Genomic DNA, 20868 nt, shown 5'->3' on the forward strand with positions numbered 1-20868 from the left:
CTCGCGGCTATATTGCTATATTGCAGCCGCCTGCCTGTCGGCGGCGGTGAGGACGAGGAGCCGGGGCCGGCTCGAGCTGGGGCGGACTGGTATTGTCGGTGCTCTCACTGTTTGCCTATGGACACAGACATAGAGTCTGTTTTCTGCCAGGAATTTCCAAGACCAATTCTGGAAGAAATTTCAGAATCAGTTGAGGAAATGGCCTCATGTGTTGAACTAAATATGTCTGTAAATGACCACCTTTAGTGGGAGTGGCCTGCAGTGCTGTGCATTCTGGGATTTGGTGTTTTTCCTTTTCTCGGCCAAGAAGACACCAACTTCAAAATTGATTTCACATTTCTACTACATATATGACCCAGTGTTAATACAGATTCATGTTTCAACGGGTGAAGTATCCCTTTAACCCCAAATTGATCCCGCTGCTTCATCAGTGACGTATGCATGTGTATGAATGGGATTAGTTAATACTGATGGTCACTTTACATAGCAGCCTCTACCATCAGTGTGTGAATGTGTAGGTGTGACCTGCAGCGTAAAAGCACTTTGAGTATTCAGAAGACTAGAAGAGAACGATACAAGTCCATTTACCATTTACCAGATGTATCAAGCTGATCTAGATTGACTTTATGTTTAAAGGTCATCCCTGCATGAGGTTTCATACACGTCATGGGTGCTCTTTGAAATCAGTAAAAACCTTATACACACTAAAGGGGAGGAAACCAGGCACTCCAAGCAAAATACGTAAAATTCCTTTTATAAGGTCAAGGTCAAGGTCAAGGTTTCTTTATTCGTCTCCCTAGGGAGAAATTTGTCTAGGATGCTGGGAAATCGCTGCATGGACAATACATCGAAAACAACATAAAAACAGTAATTACAAATGTGCAAAAAAAAAAAAACTTAACTTCTCCGTGCTACAGTACACACACACTCACTCCTACAGGCACAGGCGCATGCACACTGTGCACATGTACACATGCCACTCCAGACAGTTTCAACATGTCTACAGTTATCGGTACCTCGGTTCCGTTCCTCCTCTATTTTTTGCTCATTAATGAGCTTAACTGAAAAAGGGACTAGTGAGTTTTTGAAGCGGTTGTGTTTGCACAGAGGAACCCTGAACCTTCTCCCTGAGTTCAACAAAACATATTCAGAGTGCAATACACGGGAAGTGTCCGATAAAATGCCCTTGGCCTGTGTGATTGTGGCCTGCTCAAAAAGATCCTGGGGGGTAAGAGGGGCACACATTCCCATGATCTTGCCTGCTGTCTTAACCAGGCTGAGGATCTGAGCTTTAGATTTTACTGTTAAAACACCAAACCAGCTGGTGATGCCATACCGTAAAATGGACTCTATTGTTGCTCTGTAAAAGATGAACATAATGTTTTTACATACACCAAACACTCTTAGTCTCCTGAGAAAATGGAGGCGCTGATGGACGCTTGCCACCTGTGTGTGCCAGCTAAAATCATTGTCAATATGCACCCCCAGGTATTTGTATGAGGTGACTTGTTCAATGCTGTGACCATGAATGGCCACAGGGCTCCGGTTTCCGACTGATCTGGGGTCCAGCAACATCTCAACAGTTTTACGAGTGTTTATGTGCAGTTGATGAGCATCACGCCCTGATGAAAACCTCTATGTTGGAAACAAGTTAGCTTTTAAATGATTTAGTCATTTTAATAAAGACATTTGAAGTATTACCTTCTTCATTTTGACATCTTCCATGCTCAGAGTGCCTGGTTTCCTCCCCCTTTTTGTGGGAAATCAAGTCAAATGTCTTCATCTTTTTGATATGAACCTACTGTATACGAGTCAGCAGTACAAGTCAGCGTAATGCATGTTATTGATAGCACAGCATACTGAGAAACGAGAGGGGAAAGACCCAGGTAATGATATGTTTTCTAAGAAAACAGCACAGTGTACGCAGAGCTGCTGCGCTCTGGTTACAGACGCTCGCTGCCTGGAAGCTACTATTTCCATCAGACCGCTAACAGCTGCTCTCTGAAGTACCGTGTAATCTAGGAATTCACTACTCTGCTATTAGTAGAACACAATGGAGGCTGGTTGCTATGAAAAACCAGATAAAAAACATGTACAGCAGACACGAGCAGGGAGCATTTGTGACACTGCAACAGAGTGAATGTAGGGCACACGGCCTTATGTTCAGTGGTGAGATTTCAACGTGGAAGAAAGTGACCACTGCATAGATCATCTTATATCTTTATGTACGAGCTGCTCCAAACCAATCGGCCCTACAGAGGGATTCATAAAGTTCCTCTACCAAAGTAGACCCTCAATAGCTGAGATTAAATGGACATCGTGCACAATTTCTTCTTTTTAGCAAGTTGACATCGGCTCTGCAAATCCAGGACCAGTTCAACTTGAATACCCCGATTTGCTTAAACTTTAAATGAGTTTCTTCAGTCGACAAACGAGAAATTAAACTGAGTTCTAACCTCAGAATTTCTGCTCATCATTCCCTCCATTATCTTTAGGCTTAAATAAATGTTTGCATTTAAGAAGGAAGTTGATGGTAGAACTTGGGGCTCTGGGGAATAATGCCACTAAATGACAAATGACAAATAATTGCTAGTTTGAGTCCTATTGAATTACACTAAAATGTTCCTGCAAAAAGCTTCCACACGAGATTCTTAACTGAAAAGTCTAAAATATGTCTTTTCTGACTAATGATGCAGTTTGAGGTAGAAATTAAGTAACCTATGTAGTATATGGTGTGCTTTAGTGTTCATTATATCAGCAGTAGGGCGGCAGTAGTTCAGTCTGTAGGGACTTGTGATCCGGAGGGTCGTCGGTTCAAATCCGAGTACTGACCAAGTCTGGAAATTGGTGTGGTAGCTGCCGAGGCGCCCCTGAATAACCCCCACCAGCTCAGGAGGGATCACTGTGGGCAGCCTCCTCACTGTGTCATCTCTCCATTAGTGCTTGTCCACAGGATCCTGTTTGTGTATTTCAGTCTGTGTGGAATGTGCTGATGCTCATTTGCATAATGTGGCATTACTGATCTGTTTTTTTTAATGTAAACATGTTTATTTGAGGCGCTCACACTGACTGTTGCTGCTTTGATTACTGTTCATATAGGTGTATACCCGACCCCTGCAAATCTCCCCTGCAATAAAGTATTGTATTGTTTTGTAAATGATTGGTAAAGTAAGAGTGCCATCATCATCATCATCATCATCTCTTTGTGGTGTTGAATCATGAAAGAACACAGCTGCACTATTAACTGAGACACTTTTCTTTATTTGATGTCATGCTTACAGGTGTTAAAAAATAAAGATTCATCTGTCACACAGGTCGTCGTCCTATGTGAGAAAAATTATCATGTTTCGAGGCAACAAAGCGCCATCTTCTGGGAAGTCATGAGAATGCAGTAAAAGCGTAAGAGAGCTAAAAAAAAAAGAAGTTAAAGGAAATATATTTTTTTAATAACAGCCTGTTTTGTACATAAGTTGCTCAAGTGCTTCTTTCTGCTTATTTTCAGTGTACGTTTACACAACTTAAATCTCCTCTCACCATTAAAATAAAGAATGGAAAAACATTTTTTTACCAAATGTTAAACTTAGAATGCATGAAAATACGTTGACATGTATAAACACTGGGACTTTTCCAAGACATTATTTCCTCTTTTTAGTCCATTCAGTCGGTGTTTCTAGTTTATTTTTCCTCCTCCTCCTCCTCCTCTTCCTGGTATCCCTCAGTCTTCATGTCGTTCAGACCGAGGTCTTCGTTCTGCTCAAATGTGCGGGTGTACTTCTCTATGGTCAGCTCAGGATCCGGGTCAGGCGCGTACACGTTCTGCAGGTAGCTGTTCCCCGCCGGGTCGTCCAGAACAAAGTGGACTTTCATTTCTCCGGACATGATGTTATCGAGCTTCTCCCCGAACTCTCTCAGCTTCTGCACGCGGTCTGAGGAGCAGCTGTCCCCGCTGATGAAGGGGTTTTTGGACACGGTCAGATCTTTGATGTCCTTCATGAGCCCCTCCAAGGTGGTGAACTTCCCACCCACCGTCGCCATGCCCACCTCCAACTCCAGCTCCGGGATGAGGATGGCGCACGTCTCCGACTTGAGGACGTCTCGACTCATGTCCGATGGGTCGGTGATGTTCAGGGTGATTCTGGTGCCCAGCTCCTCCGTGGCGCCTCCCGACTTCACCTCGTTGGTCCGGTGGCCGCAGCTGTCGCAGTTCGTCGCCATGATGATGACCTCCTTGAAGTGGGGGATCTGGACCATCTTCATGTTGGTCGAGGCTGGCGCGTTGCACTCCGGGCAGTTTGTGTTGAACACCAAAACCTCGTTTCTCATGGCGTCGACGTCGTTCCCGGCCGGCTCTTCGTCGAAGTCGTCGTCGGCCCGTATTCCCAGCAGCGCGTCCTGCTGCGCCGACCTCTTGAAGCGGGTCACGGCGAGAGCCTCGTCCTTCTGCGGGGCCACGGGGTTCTCCACGAAGCTGTTCCCGGACGGATCCTCGACCACCAGCGTGAATTCCTCCTCCACGTCTTTTAACCTCTTCAGCTTCTGGATGAACTCGTCTATCTTGTCGGCCACGTCGGGGTCAGTCGCCCTCCTGATTGGCTGCTCTTGCTCCAATCCCGAAACTGCTCGGTCCAAAAGCCCCTCGATGGTGGAGAGGGCACCTTTCTGGGTGAAGGGAGGGATTTCAAAGTCCAGCTCAGGGATCCTTGTGGTGGCACTGTCTGATTTCACCACCTCCCGGTCCAGGTCCTGTTTGGATTTGACTGTGAGTGTGTAAGAGACGCCCTGGTCCTGGATCCGTCCCGCAGACTGGATCTCGGTATCTGACCAGCCGCAGTTCGCGCAGCTGAACGAGCTGACGATGACTTCTTTAAAAAACGGGATTTTAGTGAGCAGTAATCGTGTCATACCGTTCAGGTGGCAGTTCATACACATGCTCTCGATCTCTGTGGGCTCCCAGTCTCCGTCGTCAGCGCCGATATCCTTGAAAACGCTCCTTCCTCGGATGTTTTCCTCGGAGATAAGAGACATTTCTAAAGTCGGATAGTGTCTCCCTCAGCAGACGAACTGTTTCTAAACGCTGTCGTCGCTCACTCTCAGGTGTAATGTGCTGGAAGTCTCTAGAAAACACAGCCCTGACTCACCACACACGCTCGGTAAGTTATGGAAGCGCTTGTACGCCAACTTCCGCGTCTTCTTCTTCTTCTACTGTGGAGGAGTCAATTGGCGTCACTGCTGCCCCCTTCCGATTGTCTCCAGTATTACAGGGGCGATCACACAGGCGGAAACTGTTTTCAACTTGACTTTTAATCATCAAAATAAACAGCCACGTAGATTCAATAAAACTTTTGTTTTATTTTTCTGATCTAAAATGTTGTCTTCTATTTCATTTACTATTTTTACATGACTTGTTTTCTTCATCACTGTTTAAAAAAACTGTTTTTTTGTGATCATTTTTTAATTGTTTATCATTGTCATTTACAAAAAAGAAGAAATAAAAACATGTGGTTTCATCGACAGCCAACAAAGATACAGGAGAGAGGGCTCGTGTACATTCTTTATCCCTTATGGATATCAAAATGGACATAAAGACAACAAGAGGGGCAAACAAACATTAAATTGTCTCTCTCCCCTGGATTATTTTTTTTATTAAACCTTTATTGAACCAGGTTGGCCCCCTTGAGAGTGAGAACCTCTTTTCCAAGGGAGACCTCACCAAGACAGTCAGCAGCAAAAACACAGAGTTACAGACAGAGACACAAATGGAGACACAAAGTACAATTTACAAAATGCTAAAGTTTGCATTAAGAGTGAGTCAAATCTGGGAGTCAGTAGATCAAGCAGTCAGGCTAATCGACATCCAGTAGAATCTGTTTCATTTTTGATTTAAAAATACTTAAGGACACCAGCTCTTTGAGTTTGAAGTCATTCTGAAACAGATTCCAGGCTGAGGGTGCAGAGTACCCAAAAGCCCTTTTTCCTATTTCTGTCAGAGCGTTTGGGACAGAGAGCATGAAGAGGTCCTGAGGCCGTGAAGAACAGTGTCCTTATATTTATATCTTTAATGTTTGTATTAGTGGCCTTGTACTGTATATTTGTCCAGTTATGCAGACATGTTAAATCGTTAGAAGGATTTTTGTTTTAATTGATATAGCTTGTAAAATATTGTTGCAAAGTACCTGAAGAAAACAACATTGTTCCCACGCCCCCCACTTCAAAAAAATTAAATTCTACTCTACAATTTTATTTTCTTAAACTTTGCTTGGAAACTGTAAATGAGGCTTCTTCTTATAAAATGTGTGTATGCTTTTTTTGTTTCTTCACTTCTTCACTGTTTTTTCATATTACCACTTTTTATTTCTGTAATGTTGAACTTTAGATGATATTTAATTTTTTTTGTAATGTTGCTGCAGTCTGTTTGGACTTTGACTCTCCTCACATACAGAGGTACACACATGATATATCCATATATACACATGATACATCCATATATAAAATCATTCTTCTCCTACAAGTTTAAGGAATGTAAAAAAATATTCAGATTTAATAATCTTCTGTTTTTCCTGTTTTTTTTCTGAATTTAGAATATTTGAGTTATTCCTCACATACCCCAACTCAGAGAAAAACACAAGTTGATATTTCCAAATCAAGTGATTAATATCATGGTTTTCTCTGAATGAATCACTCAGGCCTCATGAGTCTTTCTCTGCCACAGGTACATGTCCATAGTCAAAGGAAACGGCGCTCTCCCACCTGAAGACCGACTGCTCAGGTTCCTGGTCGACAACAACACAGATGCTGAGGAGACTGTGCAGTGTGCAAACTGTGACCGGGAAAGTAACAAGAAGGTATGACGGGTTGTTACTCGGGCAAAGTCAAGACGACAGTTCCAAAAAGATCTCACTGAATTAATTCATATTTTGTTCATGAAAAAGACAAAAGGAATAGATGAACATTATGTTATATGACCATGTCTCGTATATCTTGTTTGGTTACTACTTCTTCAGTTTTTTACCGGTATTGTTGGATACTTTGATGTAAGGGTTACTGCCCTATTTTTGTTACTTCAACTTTGAAAATGCTAATTTAAGAGAGTGGGGAAAACAGCTTGTTGCAAACAGACTGATTACTAAAGGGAAAAGTTTCCATTTGACTCTTAATTTTTCTTTATTTAAGGTAGAGGAGTCTTGTTGACGGACAAAGGAACACAATGACTTATGATACTAGATGTATTTGGCATTTTAATTGAAGATTTTTTTCTTAAATCAATTATTTTTGGGGGGGAAATCGGTGCTGTTCAGTCTTGGATCTCAATCTTCCATTGCAATCTGTGATAGTACCAACAGGGGGAGCCACATTGAAGCACATTTTTGTTTTAGTGGGAAGGTTTTTTTTAAAGTAGCTTTAAACTAATTAAAACGTCAAAAGTGTGCCCTACCTTTAATGCATTCTGCGTTGTCGTTGCTCATACAGGACGCAGGAGTGATGTACTTCTGTAACACCTGCATCCAGCCTCTGTGCAGCACCTGCAGGGAGCTCACCCACAAAGCCAGAATGTTTTCTCACCATGAGATCGTTTCTTTGGCCAAACGCACCAAAGCCAAACACAGGAACTGCTGTGAGTGTTACCTGTAATCATTCCTGATACCTTACTGTGCTTTATGACACCCGTTTAGAGGAAAGTGTTGTGTCTCCACAGCTCTCCACGATGAGCCCTACATCCTGTTCTCCAAAGAGAAGAAGTCCATGCTCTGCATCAAGTGCTTCAGAGACACACAAGTGTGAGTGAACCCTCTACACTTCTAATGTGACTATCAGACGTTCCTCACTCTTCACCTCTGCATGCTAAACTTGCTTGTGATTGTTTTGAATGCAGGGAGAGTCGGACTCACTGCATCGACATAGAGACGGCTTACGTGCAGGGCTGCGAGATGCTGGACCAGGCCGTGCTGGTGAGAGAGTCCAGTCTGTTCATCTCTACACATTTAGCATCATGAATAATTCAGGCTCTCAGTTGGGTGATGATAGGGTGCAGAGTGGTCCGTGTAGCTCATCACGTTGCAGTTTGAATACCTAAACATATGAATGAGGTCTATTTGTTCTGTGACAGTTTGAGGTTTTCTGATTAAAATACAAACGTCATCGCTGCTCACGTCGGATTTTCACTCGGTGTGTGGACCAGATATAAACAGTACAGCTTCAGATAGACATCTAAACCACAAAAAAGAGTTTAATACAGATTTGATTGTATAGATATTCTTTTAAATGAGCCTTACCAATGTTTTACATGTTTTTATAGACAGAAAACCTCACTTTGTCTCAGCTTTGAGATTGCATAAACCCAGGCATTGTGACAGATCAGCAGCATGTATGACATTTTATTGACTGACAACCTCCTCTGCCTCCTCCTCCTCCTCTTCGTCGTCGTACTCCTCCTCCTCCCCCTCCTCCTCCATCCTCCTCTTCCTCCCCCTCCATCTGTAGGTGGTGAAGGAGCTGCAGACATCAGCTCGAGAGGCGATCATTCTGCTGAGAGCGATGATTGGAGAAGTGTGTCTGAACGTGGAGGAAGAGGAGAGTGCAATCTGCTCTCTGTTCAACAGCCTGCAGGTTGTATAATGATCCCAATGTGGGTTGTTTTCTCCCATAAACACTCAGTGGGAAGAGAGACTCCTGCACGATAACCCCAACCCACAAATTAGACATTTTAGTAAGATAAAGCACAATGAAGAGTCCCAACTATGTCAATCTAAATGTCCCATCCCCTCGTGTTACATGCATTTATTTATTGCACGCCTCAGTTGAAACCACATTTACACCTATGTGCCAGTCCCCTCCACCACCGCTCTAATACTTCCTGGTTGTTTTAGTACAAAAGAGAATTATGGATCATTTAAATGTGTTGTCATTATAAATAACTCTGTTGTTAGTGTTATAATAATAATCACTTTATTTAAGTGACAATTTTCAAAAAACAAGTTACAAAGTAAGTGAATAATAGTCTGAGTTAGATGTCATACAAACAGCAATGAAAACTTAATAAAACATAGTACAGACATGCATCCATACATTTAAATCACTCTAATTATTTATATTTGAAAAATATATATAAACTGAAATTTTAGCAATTAGTAAATGAGGCAGGGGTCGCTCAGTCTGTTGGGATTTGGGTTGGGAACTGGAAGGTTGCAAGTTCAAGTCCTGGTTAAGACAAAGTCTGGAAATCTGGTGATTTCTTCTGGTAGCTGGAGAGGTGCCTGTTCATTTTCAGAGTGCTGCTGATGTGCCCTTAAGCAAGCCCCCCTCACTCTGACATCTCTCCATATGTCCACAGAATCCTGTCTGTGTTTCAGTCTGTGTGTGTGTGTGTGTGTGTGTGTGTGTGTGTGTGTGTGTGTGTGTGTGTGTGTGTGTGTGTGTGTGTGTGTGTGTGTGTGTGTGTGTGTAGCATGTTCAACAACAGAGCGTGAAAATGAATTTCCCCTCGCAGGATTAGAGATTAGATTATTAGAGTACGTCTTTAAATGACCAATCTCTGACCTCTGTGTGCTGCACGTGCACTGTTGAGCCACCAGATGTCTCTGTTTTCTTAATTTTGAGCTCGTAGATTTCCCTGGTATAGCCTAATGAAGCGTCAGTAGAGCAGACGTCACACTGTGGATTGTACGCCTCTTTTCTTTTCACAATGTTGGAAATTCATTAGGTATTAGAGAGCTCAAGGCCATTTTCACAGCCGTGTGGGGAATTAAAGAGGCCGTTTTTCTCTCTGTTCTCTCCTGACAGGAGAAACTCGCAGAGAGGAAGAAGATCCTGCTCAAAGCAGCTCAGAGGTAAAATAAGGCTCATGTCAAGATTTACACTTCTTTGTTGTCCCTAAGCTTGAGTCACAATATTTACTATATAGCCTACTGAATGTTATTATCCTGCTGCCACTGCGGGTTGTTTCATAGTTTTCCCATCATGCTGTGGTGAAAAGCAGAATCATAATTGCTGTGGAATAATCTCCCCTTCTCACCGAACACATTTTAGAAAAGAACAAAAATACAAAACACTTTATTGTCTACTTTTTGCATGCGAAATGCAGGAATTTGTCTTTTTACCTGCATGTGCACCACTCAAAACACAAAGTGGACGTAACAGGTGCATTAAAGGAGGACTAATTGGTGAATATTGGAGGGTCAGTTAAATATAATATAAAGTGCCATGTGGAGGATGAGGTCGCAGGTTGACTATGATGAAGATATTTTGTGGTAACTGGATGATTTTTACTTTAAAGGTCACAAATAATCCTCCTTTTCAACCAGTGTAAATAAGTCTCAGAGCTCCCCAAAACATGTGTGTGAAGTTTCTTGTTCTAAATCCACTCTGATCCTGTATTTGATCATGTCTATAAACCCCTCTATTTCAGCCCTGCTCAGAACAGGCTGTTTCTGTGTCTGTACCTTTAAATATGTAATGAGCTGTGTCTGACCACGCCCCCTGTCTGGAAGGGCTTGGGTGTACTCGGGTTTTCTCGCTCCATGTCCTATTGTTTACGGTGAGAAGGCAGACTCAGAGGGCAGAACAAACACCTAGCTGTGGGAGTGTCACCCATCTGGGCGAGGGGTTACTGCCCTTTGTGATGTCATGAAGGGAAAATCTCCAAACAGCCTGTTTGAGCACACATTTTCTGAAAAGTGGAGCAGGTAAAAGACGGAGAGGATGGACTTTTATCATCATCGGGGGGGTTTGTAGACAGACTAGAGCAGGGGTGGGCAAACTTTTTGACTCGCGGGCCACAATGGGTTCTAAAATTTGACAGAGGGGCCGGGCCAGGAATAGATGGATGGAGTGTTTGTGTGAACTAATATAAATGACATGTAAAAGCCATTACATGAAAGGATTTGGCCTTTAACAGGTAGCAAAGCATGAATATGCAAGGCTCATTGTACAAATTGATTTCCAAATGCATTCATTTAATTACACTCATTCATGTGTGAAAATATGTCCACAGCAAATGCAAAGTCACAAAGCCAGTTCTTGTCGCTTAGCTCAGGAAATTTGTCGGATTTCCCCATTAACTCCAAAAATGCGCTGATCTCCTCTTTCAGCTCCCACACTCGTTGAAACACTTTGCCCAAACTTAACCAGCGGACACGAGAGTGGTACAGTAAGTCCTGATGATCCGCATCAGTTTCCTCCAGGAACGTAATAAACTGACGATGCTGAAGTCCCCTTGCTCCTATACAGTTAACAAGTTTTACAACTGGATTCACGACATGATTAAGCTGCAATACAGACTTACACAGAGATTCCTGATGGATGATGCAGTGAAGGAAAATAACATCCTGGTCAGGGTTTTCCTCTTTCACATTATTCTGGATTCTTTTCAGCAGCCCAACATGTTTTCCAGTTAAATTTGGCGATCCATCCGTTGTGACATTGGCAAGTTTACTCCAAGGTAGCTTCATTCTCTCGATGACAGCAGACACCTGGTTATACAAGTCCTCTCCTCGCGTTTTTCCTTTCAGGGACTCCATGGTCAAAAACTCCTCCGTTATCTCAAAACTGTCATTAATCCCTCGGATAAAAATTAGGAGCTGAGCAGCGTCTTTTATGTCATTACTTTCATCCAGCGCTAGTGAATATAACTTAAAGGACTCAGCCTTTTTGTTTAATTCGCTGGCTATACCTTCGTCAATCAGTTCCACACGGCGAGTCACAGTCCTGCGTGATAAACTGATTTTTTCAAACTGGCCTTGGCTCTCCGGACACAAGAGACCTGCTGTCTCTACCATGCATTCTTTTAAAAACTCGCCTTCGGAGAAAGGCTTGCTAGCCTTTGCTAATTTGAATGCCAGCAAAAAACTTGCCTTGATAGTTGACTCTTGAATTGCAGTTTGTTGGTGAAAAAAATGTTGCTGAGTCTGTGAATTAGCCTTCAACCTCTGAGCCGCAGCCGCCCGTTCTTGCGTGGACTGCTTGCTAGCGTAGTTAGCATGCTTCGTAGCAAAGTGACGGCTGATACTGTACTCTTTGAAAACTGCGACAGTTTCTTGGCATATCAGGCATACAGCCTTTGATCGGACTTCAGTGAAAAAATATTTTGTTGTCCACTCCGTATTAAACACTCGGCATTCACTGTCCACTTTTCTTTTCTTTGATCCGCTCATTTTTACAGAAGGGCTCATACGGGTTCATACGGGTTCATAGGGCAAAGCGAAAAAGTGAAGAAGGGAGTAATACACCACACTCTGAAGTGCGCCATCTATTGGGGAAATGCCGGCATTACAGGGGAAAACGAACAAGGTTTAATTATAATAAAATTGTATTTAATAATAATATAATTTGGACAATTTCGGCAGGCCGGATTAAAAAGCCCAACGGGCCGTATATGGCCCGCGGGCCATAGTTTGCCCATGCCTGGACTAGAGACACATATTAGTGTTAGAGGATTTTTAAAGCTTGGTGCTGATTTAAAACCACTTCAGTAGAATTACAGAGTTTGAGCCAGTGTTTGCAGTTTGTCCCTGAATCCAACTCAAGAGTAAAAATATAAAGTTCGTCAAATATAGATTTTATAATTTCCAGCTGTTGCTGAAAATATAGACACAGACTGTTGATTCCTGACATGTTACATAAAACCAGAGCACTTTTAGCACCTTCTATTTCATCGACTGAAATGTTTTGGTTTTTAAGAGCAGACTTGTTGCAGTCTCTTACTCTGTTGCAACTTGCTTTTTCAAAACATAGGATGTGAAGCTGTTCCAGAAATCACAGAAACAGGATGATAATGATATCAATTAATTTAGAATTACCCCCACCGAGAATCAAGCCACCCAAAATAATTACAAATTCTTCCTGCATCCCCTCAGCAATCATTAAATTTTGATTTATTGTCGTCTAAGGTTTTAAACTAATTAGGCTCTATGATCAAATTATGGCACATCAATTTAGTATCACACAAGATTAATGAATAATTTGTCAAATTCATGGCTTTTGAACATAAAAAGACGAAAAAATGGTTCTTCATCTCTGTTCTGTCTGATTATGTTCACACTTCTTTTCAAAACCGGAGGACTTCCAAATGTACAAATCTGAGAGGGAATCATTTCCAGCATTGTCTGTGTGTGTGTGTGTGTGTGTGTGTGTGTGTGTGTGCGCGCGTGTGTGTGCGCGTGCGTGTGTGTGTGTGTGTGTGCGTGATTGAATGGGAAACATTTGTGCGTTGGTGAGTGAGTGAGTGTATCGTTTTGCACTCTGTGGGGATCTTTAATGAGATTTTTCATGCCCACTGTCCCCCATCTCTCTCTCTCTCTCTCTCATTGCCTGGAAGTTGTCCAGCCTATGTTCCCGGAAGGGTGTTAAAGTCTATTTATGTCGGTCTTTGTGCATCCGCCCCGCGTGTGTGTTTGTTGCACAGGGAGAAGACAGATAGATTAGCCTCTGGAAATATGGAGTATGTTGTTTGTGGTTGCACCTCCTCCTCTGAGTATTTCAGCAGGCGAGGATGTGAAGGTGTAGGGTGTAGCATTACATGCGTATGCGTCTCTGTGTGTTTTTATATGTGTGTGTGTGTGTGTGTGTGTGTTTGCAGTCAACATGAGGAGAAGGAGAAAGCACTGAAGGAGCAGCTCTCCCACCTCACTGCCCTCCTGCCGACCCTGCAGGTAGAGAACAACAGTGACATGATAACGAATAATAACTTGAAATGTTTCCAGCGGCATCTTTTAACCAATAAGAACTCAGATCCTTCACTGAAGTGAGAGTACTGCACTTCAAATCCATCTAAGTGAGCATTAAAGAAGTTTGTTCAGTCATGTAACGAGACTGCTTTTAAAAGAATAACGTAAAACTTCCAATCAATAAATTCCAATTTCAGACGACCCCATTTTAATTCCATGCGACCCTACATGGGGTCGGGACACCAATGTTGGGAACGCCTGCCTGAAAGTTGCTCTCGGGTTTCTCTGCTCACATTTCACAGACGCCAAATTGTCACTGACAGTACTTCAAACCAGTGTATTGTGTATCAGAGGGTTATTGGGGGCGGCAGTAGCTCAGTCTGTAGGGACATGTTTTGGGAACCGGAGGGTCACCGGCTCAAGTCCCGGTGCGGACAAAGCATTGAAGTTGGTCTGGTAGCTGGAGAGGTGCCAGATCACCTCCTGAGCACTGCCGAGGTGCCCCTGAGCAAGGCACCAAACCCCCCCCCCCCCCCCCCCCCCCACCATCAGCCCAGGAGCGCCCACCATGGGCAGCCCCCCCACTCTGACATCCCTCCCTTAGTGCATGTCCATAGGATCCTGTTTGTGTGCATGTGTGTATTTCAGCCTTTCATTTCATTTCATGTGTGTGTTGCATGACTACAGAGTGTAAAAACTGAAATTTCCCCTTGCGGCGATCAATAAAGTTAATCTTATTATTTTATCTTTAAAGGGACCACACAGTATTAATCTAAATGATGCCATGTGATGCATTGTACCAAAGTTAGCTTAGAGCTAGTTTAAAACGGCAGACCCTAGGCTGCATTTACTATCTTAATCTGATAAATACATGCACATGTAAACCAAGTGGAGGAAAATAACACTTTTTCTCTGTTTAATTTGGTGCAGTAGAGGTATGAAACAGCACAAAATGCTAACTTAAATGTGCATTTCTTTCGACCACCTGTACATTTATACTTCTGCCTACGGCTTTATGAAAACGACCATGTACTGAGTAAGCAGTCGCAGGATGAATGCAATCTCAGTCTGACGGTGTCTCGTCCTCTCTGCATCTTGTTTGAAATGGATCCTTTTAATCTCTGATGTTTTTAGGTCCACCTCGTCACCTGTTCAGCGTTTCTGAGCTCGGCCAACAAGTTTGAGTTTCTGGACATGGGTTACGTGAGTGCAGCCGCTTAAACTATGGACTATGTTTAATTTATGTGGGAATTCATCACAAGGATTTAATGTAGATTCACAGTGCTGCAGTGTAAGAAAGAAGAGGTGGGAAGGTGAGTACTGACTGTGTAAATGTATTAAAAATCTATTTCCAGTGGTGCTTACACCACTGTATCTGCTGTATGTACATCTTAAGTAACGGAGCTGGTGTTTAAATGGAGGCTAAGTCTGAGGCTGTCCGTGTGGCGTGAGCGAGGTGAAACAGGTCACTGATTCACAGACGGATCTTTTTTTGCTTACGCAGCAACTCATGGAGCGTCTGAAGAGGATTGTGAAGCTCCCTCATCGACTGAGACCGGTGCAGAGCAGCAAAGTGAGTCCAAAGCAGCTCTCATGCAGAGCTGCAAAAGGTTACACTCGGAATTAAATCTGCTGCAGTGATTGTTTCATTTGTTCCCGGTGCACTTTCACCAGTTTTTTTTTTTTTTTTTTTCATCTGAGGCCCCAAAAGCCCCAAACCAATTTTCCTCCTAAGACAGTCGAGCTCCTGGAGTTGTAATAGGAGCTTTATTCAGTCATTTATCAGGAGCAACACACATACGTTTACATCAGTGCGGGGGAGTTAATATTACAGTTCAGAAGAAATGAGATGTAAGAGAGAGACAAAACTAATACAAAGTATAGCAGCAACATGTAGTGAAGTTTATAAAGTATATGATACCATAACAGATTCAAACAGACAGAGGTGCTGCTTGTCAGAAGGCAAGACAGGACACTGCTTGGGGCCCCAGACCAGATGGGGGGGGCCCTTGATGGCTCACAGACTTAACCCAAAGCAGTGACCCAAAATGTGCGAATTTTGCAACGACAGTAGGAAACCTCCCTAAGGGTCCACCATCTGAAGCGTTGCATTATTGCTGTGAAAACCAAAGTTTGTCAATGAAAGTCAATAAATAAAAAACAGGATGAATTATCCGTCTTTAGGAGGGAAAAAAAGAAACTGGAAAAAGAGAAGTAATTGTCGGGACACTGGCAGACATGATGGAGATGAACACTGGTTGGAGGCCCCCAATTGTTTTTTGCAGAGGGCCCAAAAAGACTCTAGAATCGACAGTGCAAACAGAACTACATCAAAAGACATGTTTGAGGGGGAGGCAGTCGCTCAGCCTGTAGGGACTTGGGAAGGGAATCAGAGGGTTGCCACTTCGAGTGCCAGTGTGGACCAGAATATGGACGCTTTTCCGGTCGCTGGAGTGGTGCCAGGTCACCTTCCAAGTACTACTGAGGTGCCCTTGAGAAAGGCACTGAACCCCCAACAGCTCTTGCACAGCTCTCTCTGTGTAGCAGCCCCATTCTGACGTCTCTCCTTTAATGCATGTCCACAGGTCCAAGGGCACTAAAGAAATGATTTCATGATTTCAGAAAAGTTAGCAGGGAAGTGTTTTTTTCTATTTATTCCCCTTTAAGTTTAGGATGATGGATATCATCATATTGATCTCATTTCTTTTGTTTTAGCTTCTATCTTAATCGACATATGTAGGGTCATTGTACAAGAATAGACCTGAATCTGTAAACTCCTGGCTTTAATTTTAATTTCTGTCCTTCCGTTGAAGCAATGCCCCACTCTTTGACTTTATTTCTGTCCGTCTTCAGATCAACACCGACTACAGGAGTGAGTTTGCCCGCTGTCTGGAGCCGTTACTGCTGCTCTGTCAGCGCTGCCCTCCGTCTGTTTCCGGATGCGCAGGTGCTGCGACGAGGTGAGATCATTAACCTGCTGCCAAATATCCTTCACATGTCATCACAAGAGCGATCCCTTTTCCTCTGAGGTTTTTATTTCACAGTGAGCCCGAACATTACCACGACATGTTCTGGATCCTTCCAAGAAAGCAGAAAGTCTGGGAAGAAAATGTCACACTTGTGAAGCATCCAAAGTCGAAATCCCCAAATGGTTTGCGAGTACAGATGGTAGGCAGCGATGACTGCAGCGAGAGGCGCCATGCTGAGTCCCACTATGGCAGTTATTCTGTCTGTCTGCGAGCTATGTAGTCTGATATGTTTATGTAACTCACCTTGCTGCACGCAGGCACGGAGCGAGGCATTGACCCAGATTTAGAAAGCTCTGGTTTTGTTGTGGTCAGGGCAGGAAACAACAGATAACCTGATAACATGTATGAGTGAGTGTGAGAGGTTTGGAGCTTTTTATATTTTGGATCACTTAGATTAAAGATGATGCATTTAGGGTTGTCACAATAACTGGTCTCTAAACCTCTTTAGGATAACATCAAATGATATCGACCTGTTCTGATACAACTGCAACAAAAAAAGTCCTAGTCCCACAATATTTGGTAATACATTGTTTTTATTAACCCAACAAATTATGCAAACTCAGGCACATTGTCTAAATTGCACAGATACATTACGTGGACAACCTTTCAGTACCATTATGCAAATTGCCAACATCTGTGCAATCTAGACACTGCTCTTTCTCTTTCCCCACAGCTTTATGTTAAAAAATCACAGCATCTACTGTGGGGGGACATCTAAAATGTAGCGTACCGTACTGTGTCGTATCATATCGTACCCTATTGTACGGCATTGTATCGCACCGTATCAGACCGTATCGTAATGTATCGTATCGTATTGTACCCTATCGTAACATATTTTACAGTAACGTATCGTAACATATCATACCCTGTCGTATCGTACCGTATCGTACCCTATCGTAACGCAATGTATTGTATCGTATCCTATCGTAACGTATCGTATCATACCGTCCTCTACCGTAACGTAACATGACGTATCGTAACCCTATCGTAACGTAACGTATCATATCGTACCCTATCATAAGGTATCGTACCGTAACGTATCGTACTGTAACGTATCGTACCGTAACGTATCGTACCGTAACGTATCATACCGCCCCCTATCGTAACGTATCATAATGATCGTACGTATCGTACCCTATCGTATCTTAACGTAACGTATCGTATCGCATCATACTCTATCACATCGTAACGTACCCTATCGTATCGTATCGTATCATATCGTAGCGTATCGTATCGTATCATATCGTATCGTAGCGTATCGTAGCGTATCGTATCATAACTTAAAACACGTGGTATGGAAAGGCAGCAGAAAATTTGACAACCTTAGTCGCATTACATTAAGATTTTGGTGATGCTGGAAAAGCAATCAATTTGTCAATGCTGAATAGAATTTTTACTTCATGGATTCCTTCATGAACGACATCAAATAAACAACTTTTATTTGACAGCCCAACATCAGAACAAAGAGCTTTGTCCTTTCCTTCCCCACGTTCCACTTATCCCAACTGTTCACAGGTCTTTAAGCCCAACCGCTAATGCCAAACATACTGACAACTCTCTCTTCCAACTTGCTTAGCGCCCTGCCAGTGCAAGACGCAGAGTGGGCAGAGGAATCGGTGGCCGCCCGTCTGGCAGGCTGGCACTATTTTTATCATAATTTCACAGAACTCTGCAGGATTCATCTGGAAGTTGGCATGCAGGAGGCGGACGGGCCGCTTTGTTCCAGGCGGGCTCGCTGATGTCACAGCTTTAGTTACGGGTGAAGTCTTTAGTTGGCGTCAGTGATGGGAGGACGGGGGCTGGGTGTGCAGAGGATGACATGTGCAGAGAGAGGGAGACGTGTTTTAAGCAGGTCTGATGTTGCATCAACGCAGGGCGAGAAGGCAAGGAGTAAGAGCTAACCAAAACGCAGGTAAACTTGACTATTTTATAGTCACTGCAGCTGATTCTGTTGTTTGAACTGGACTGATCTCATATTGCAGTAGGCTATGTAGTTTTTGTGGGTTTGTTTAATTTTTATTTTGTATAGGGATTGTAGTTGAAGTAAACACTGCACAAACTCAAATCTTACAATGCGTATTTGTCTACATTCTAGTCAAAAATATTCCTATAAGCTAGACTCACCTTACAAGCCAAATATTTTTTTTAGGACATTACAAGAAATAATGAGGCCTGAATTTCTTGTAATGAGGAAAAAATATCATCCAGTGCAGCAAGCTAAACCTGCTTGTATTACATCTCGTTTCAAGAAAGAGAAAAAAAGACAAATACACCACATAAGATTTGAGTTTTTACAGTGAAGTCGGGATCAGAGATAGAGCTGTACTCAGACTTTCTACGCACTTACACAAACTTCTGTTGTTGCCATCTTGACACTTGAAGATGATAGTTGCTCTACAAGGTGCTTGACACAAATGTATGAGTCCAAACTTTACACACAGAGGAGGAAATTAGCATTTTTGTGTGGTCTGTTTGTAAATGGCTGACTGTTTTGTGATTAAGAATACCGCCCTCATTGTTCAGTCTGTTTCTTGTGTTAATTCATCTCATTTGTCCTCCTTACCCTCTAAAAGCTCATTCCCCACTTGTAAGCCTCCTGTGCTGGATTGATCCTGTGCAGGGGATTGGTTAATGTCCAGCTGACCATCCTTTTCTTTTCAAAACAAACTCTCTCAGAGCTGAAGTGAAGTTTGCAGCTGTCTTCTCTCCTGCTGCTGCTGCTGCTGCTGCTGCTCTGCTCCGCTTGCAGAGCCTTTAATTGGTTGTTGTGGGATCCCACCTGAATGCTCAGTGGACACAACATTCATATGTCAAAGTGGAGAGGATGTACTCACATATATGGCTTATTGTTGAATGGCCTCGGGGCAGTAATGCTGCTCCAGGCACGGAGCCAGGACTTCGGTCCTCCTGGAGCCGAGATAAATGTGTGTTTATCTTGTTGTAATGTGCACACATACCTCAGCACTGCTGGTGAAGGTGATGCAGGAGAAATGTGAGTGATTTGAGCGACGGCGAGTGCAGAGATTTACAGTCAACACAAGATATATTTAGATGTACGTAACCTTTATTTAATCAGTTTGAACAGATGAGTTTTGGATGTTGGGCCGGAAAACAGAGAATACAACAAACTGGGAAATTAAATGTACGTGCAAGCAGTTAAAGAATATCTGGTGTGAGTACTTTTAGAAGTTGGACGTCTCTATCACACATGGCACGATTGATTAAGGATAAAACTGACAGTAAAACTTGTAAATGACAAAGCAAACAGGAAGACAAAGTTGCATGAGAAGAAAGTTTAGATTTCCATCTTTTAAATAATTGATGAGTCAGCATTCAGCAGAAACCCAGAAGTTACAGCTTTACGGCTGTGGCTCAATGTAGGTTGTCTCTCAACTGGAAGGTCGAGGGTTTGAGACCCAGCTCCTGCAGCCACATGTCCGATGTGCCCTTGGGTCCATATAATTCTATTAGAGCTCAAGTGTCTTGTGTTTACTTCAAATTGTGACAGTAGAGCAGATGATAAGTTATGGTTAGTAAATGGAGTGAGCTGAAGTAGTAGAAAATCTAGACGTGGTTTCCAGAGTGCTTGCACAGTTTGCGTACCATTTCCATCAATAACAGAAAGTTGTGGTTCCTGGTTAAAATAAATAATACATGCAAGTGTGTTGCACTAATTGTTTTAAAAGTGCAAGCATACATGTAACATATTTCTAGTCCAAACAGATGACTTCAGGTTAAGTTAAACTCATTCAAAACGAGGCCCAAATAGTCCGAGGTAGGTGCAGAGGTTAGCTGCTGTTAACGTTTTATCGAGGGATTCGTTATTGTTTGTCCTCCTCCCCTCAGGTACCAGTCCCCTCTCTCCATTCTGTGCCGCTCCCCGTCTCTCAGTGAGATGCCCCTGGGCTCAGTTCTTGGGCGAAGGCCCACCTGCCACCGAAACATCTGCACCAAAGTCCTGCTGGCTGAGGGTAGGGAGACGCCTTTCACCGAGCACTGCCGCAGCTATGAGAACACCTACCGGGTGAGCGCTGTGTGTGACAGCTGTCGTGTTGAAGATTAACATAAACTCTTCTGATTCTCTTACCTAGAACACGATGTAAACAGGAGTTAAGAGAATCTATGGACATGCATGCAGCTCTGGAAGGATCTACTTAAGAACAACAGTATTTTGAGCTAAA

General features: G+C 43.1%; 3 protein-coding genes across 8 annotated transcripts in view; 2 read left to right on the forward strand and 1 right to left on the reverse strand.

Moving 5' to 3' along the window:
• atrip (ATR interacting protein) overlaps window positions 1–20868 on the forward strand; it is a 486763-nt gene that overhangs the window by 285366 nt on the left and 180529 nt on the right. The gene's annotated exons all lie outside the window — the stretch shown is intronic.
• The window catches only part of rnf207a (ring finger protein 207a), a 29481-nt gene that overhangs the window by 4249 nt on the left and 4364 nt on the right, over window positions 1–20868 (forward strand). For all 6 annotated transcript variants that reach the window (XR_009673752.1, XR_009673753.1, XM_061041249.1 and 3 more), the window contains 11 exons: window positions 6710–6842; window positions 7468–7612; window positions 7694–7775; window positions 7871–7946; window positions 8479–8604; window positions 9778–9824; window positions 13571–13643; window positions 14793–14861; window positions 15163–15231; window positions 16512–16618; window positions 20534–20711. Coding sequence is in view for 4 of the 6 variants with exons in the window: in XM_061041249.1 (XP_060897232.1) it covers window positions 6710–6842; window positions 7468–7612; window positions 7694–7775; window positions 7871–7946; window positions 8479–8604; window positions 9778–9824; window positions 13571–13643; window positions 14793–14861; window positions 15163–15231; window positions 16512–16618; window positions 20534–20711 (1105 nt within the window). In the remaining 2 variants the exon portion in view is untranslated. The remainder of the gene's footprint in view (window positions 1–6709; window positions 6843–7467; window positions 7613–7693; window positions 7776–7870; window positions 7947–8478; window positions 8605–9777; window positions 9825–13570; window positions 13644–14792; window positions 14862–15162; window positions 15232–16511; window positions 16619–20533; window positions 20712–20868) is intronic.
• zpr1 (ZPR1 zinc finger) lies at window positions 3241–5048 on the reverse strand. The gene has a single exon (XM_061041192.1). The coding sequence runs from the start codon at window positions 5023–5025 to the stop codon at window positions 3676–3678; it is 1350 nt and encodes a 449-aa protein (XP_060897175.1). The 5' UTR covers window positions 5026–5048; the 3' UTR covers window positions 3241–3675.

Source organism: Labrus mixtus, chromosome 7 (genome assembly GCF_963584025.1).
Source record: "Labrus mixtus chromosome 7, fLabMix1.1, whole genome shotgun sequence".
NCBI classification, from domain to species: Eukaryota; Metazoa; Chordata; class Actinopteri; order Labriformes; family Labridae; genus Labrus; species Labrus mixtus.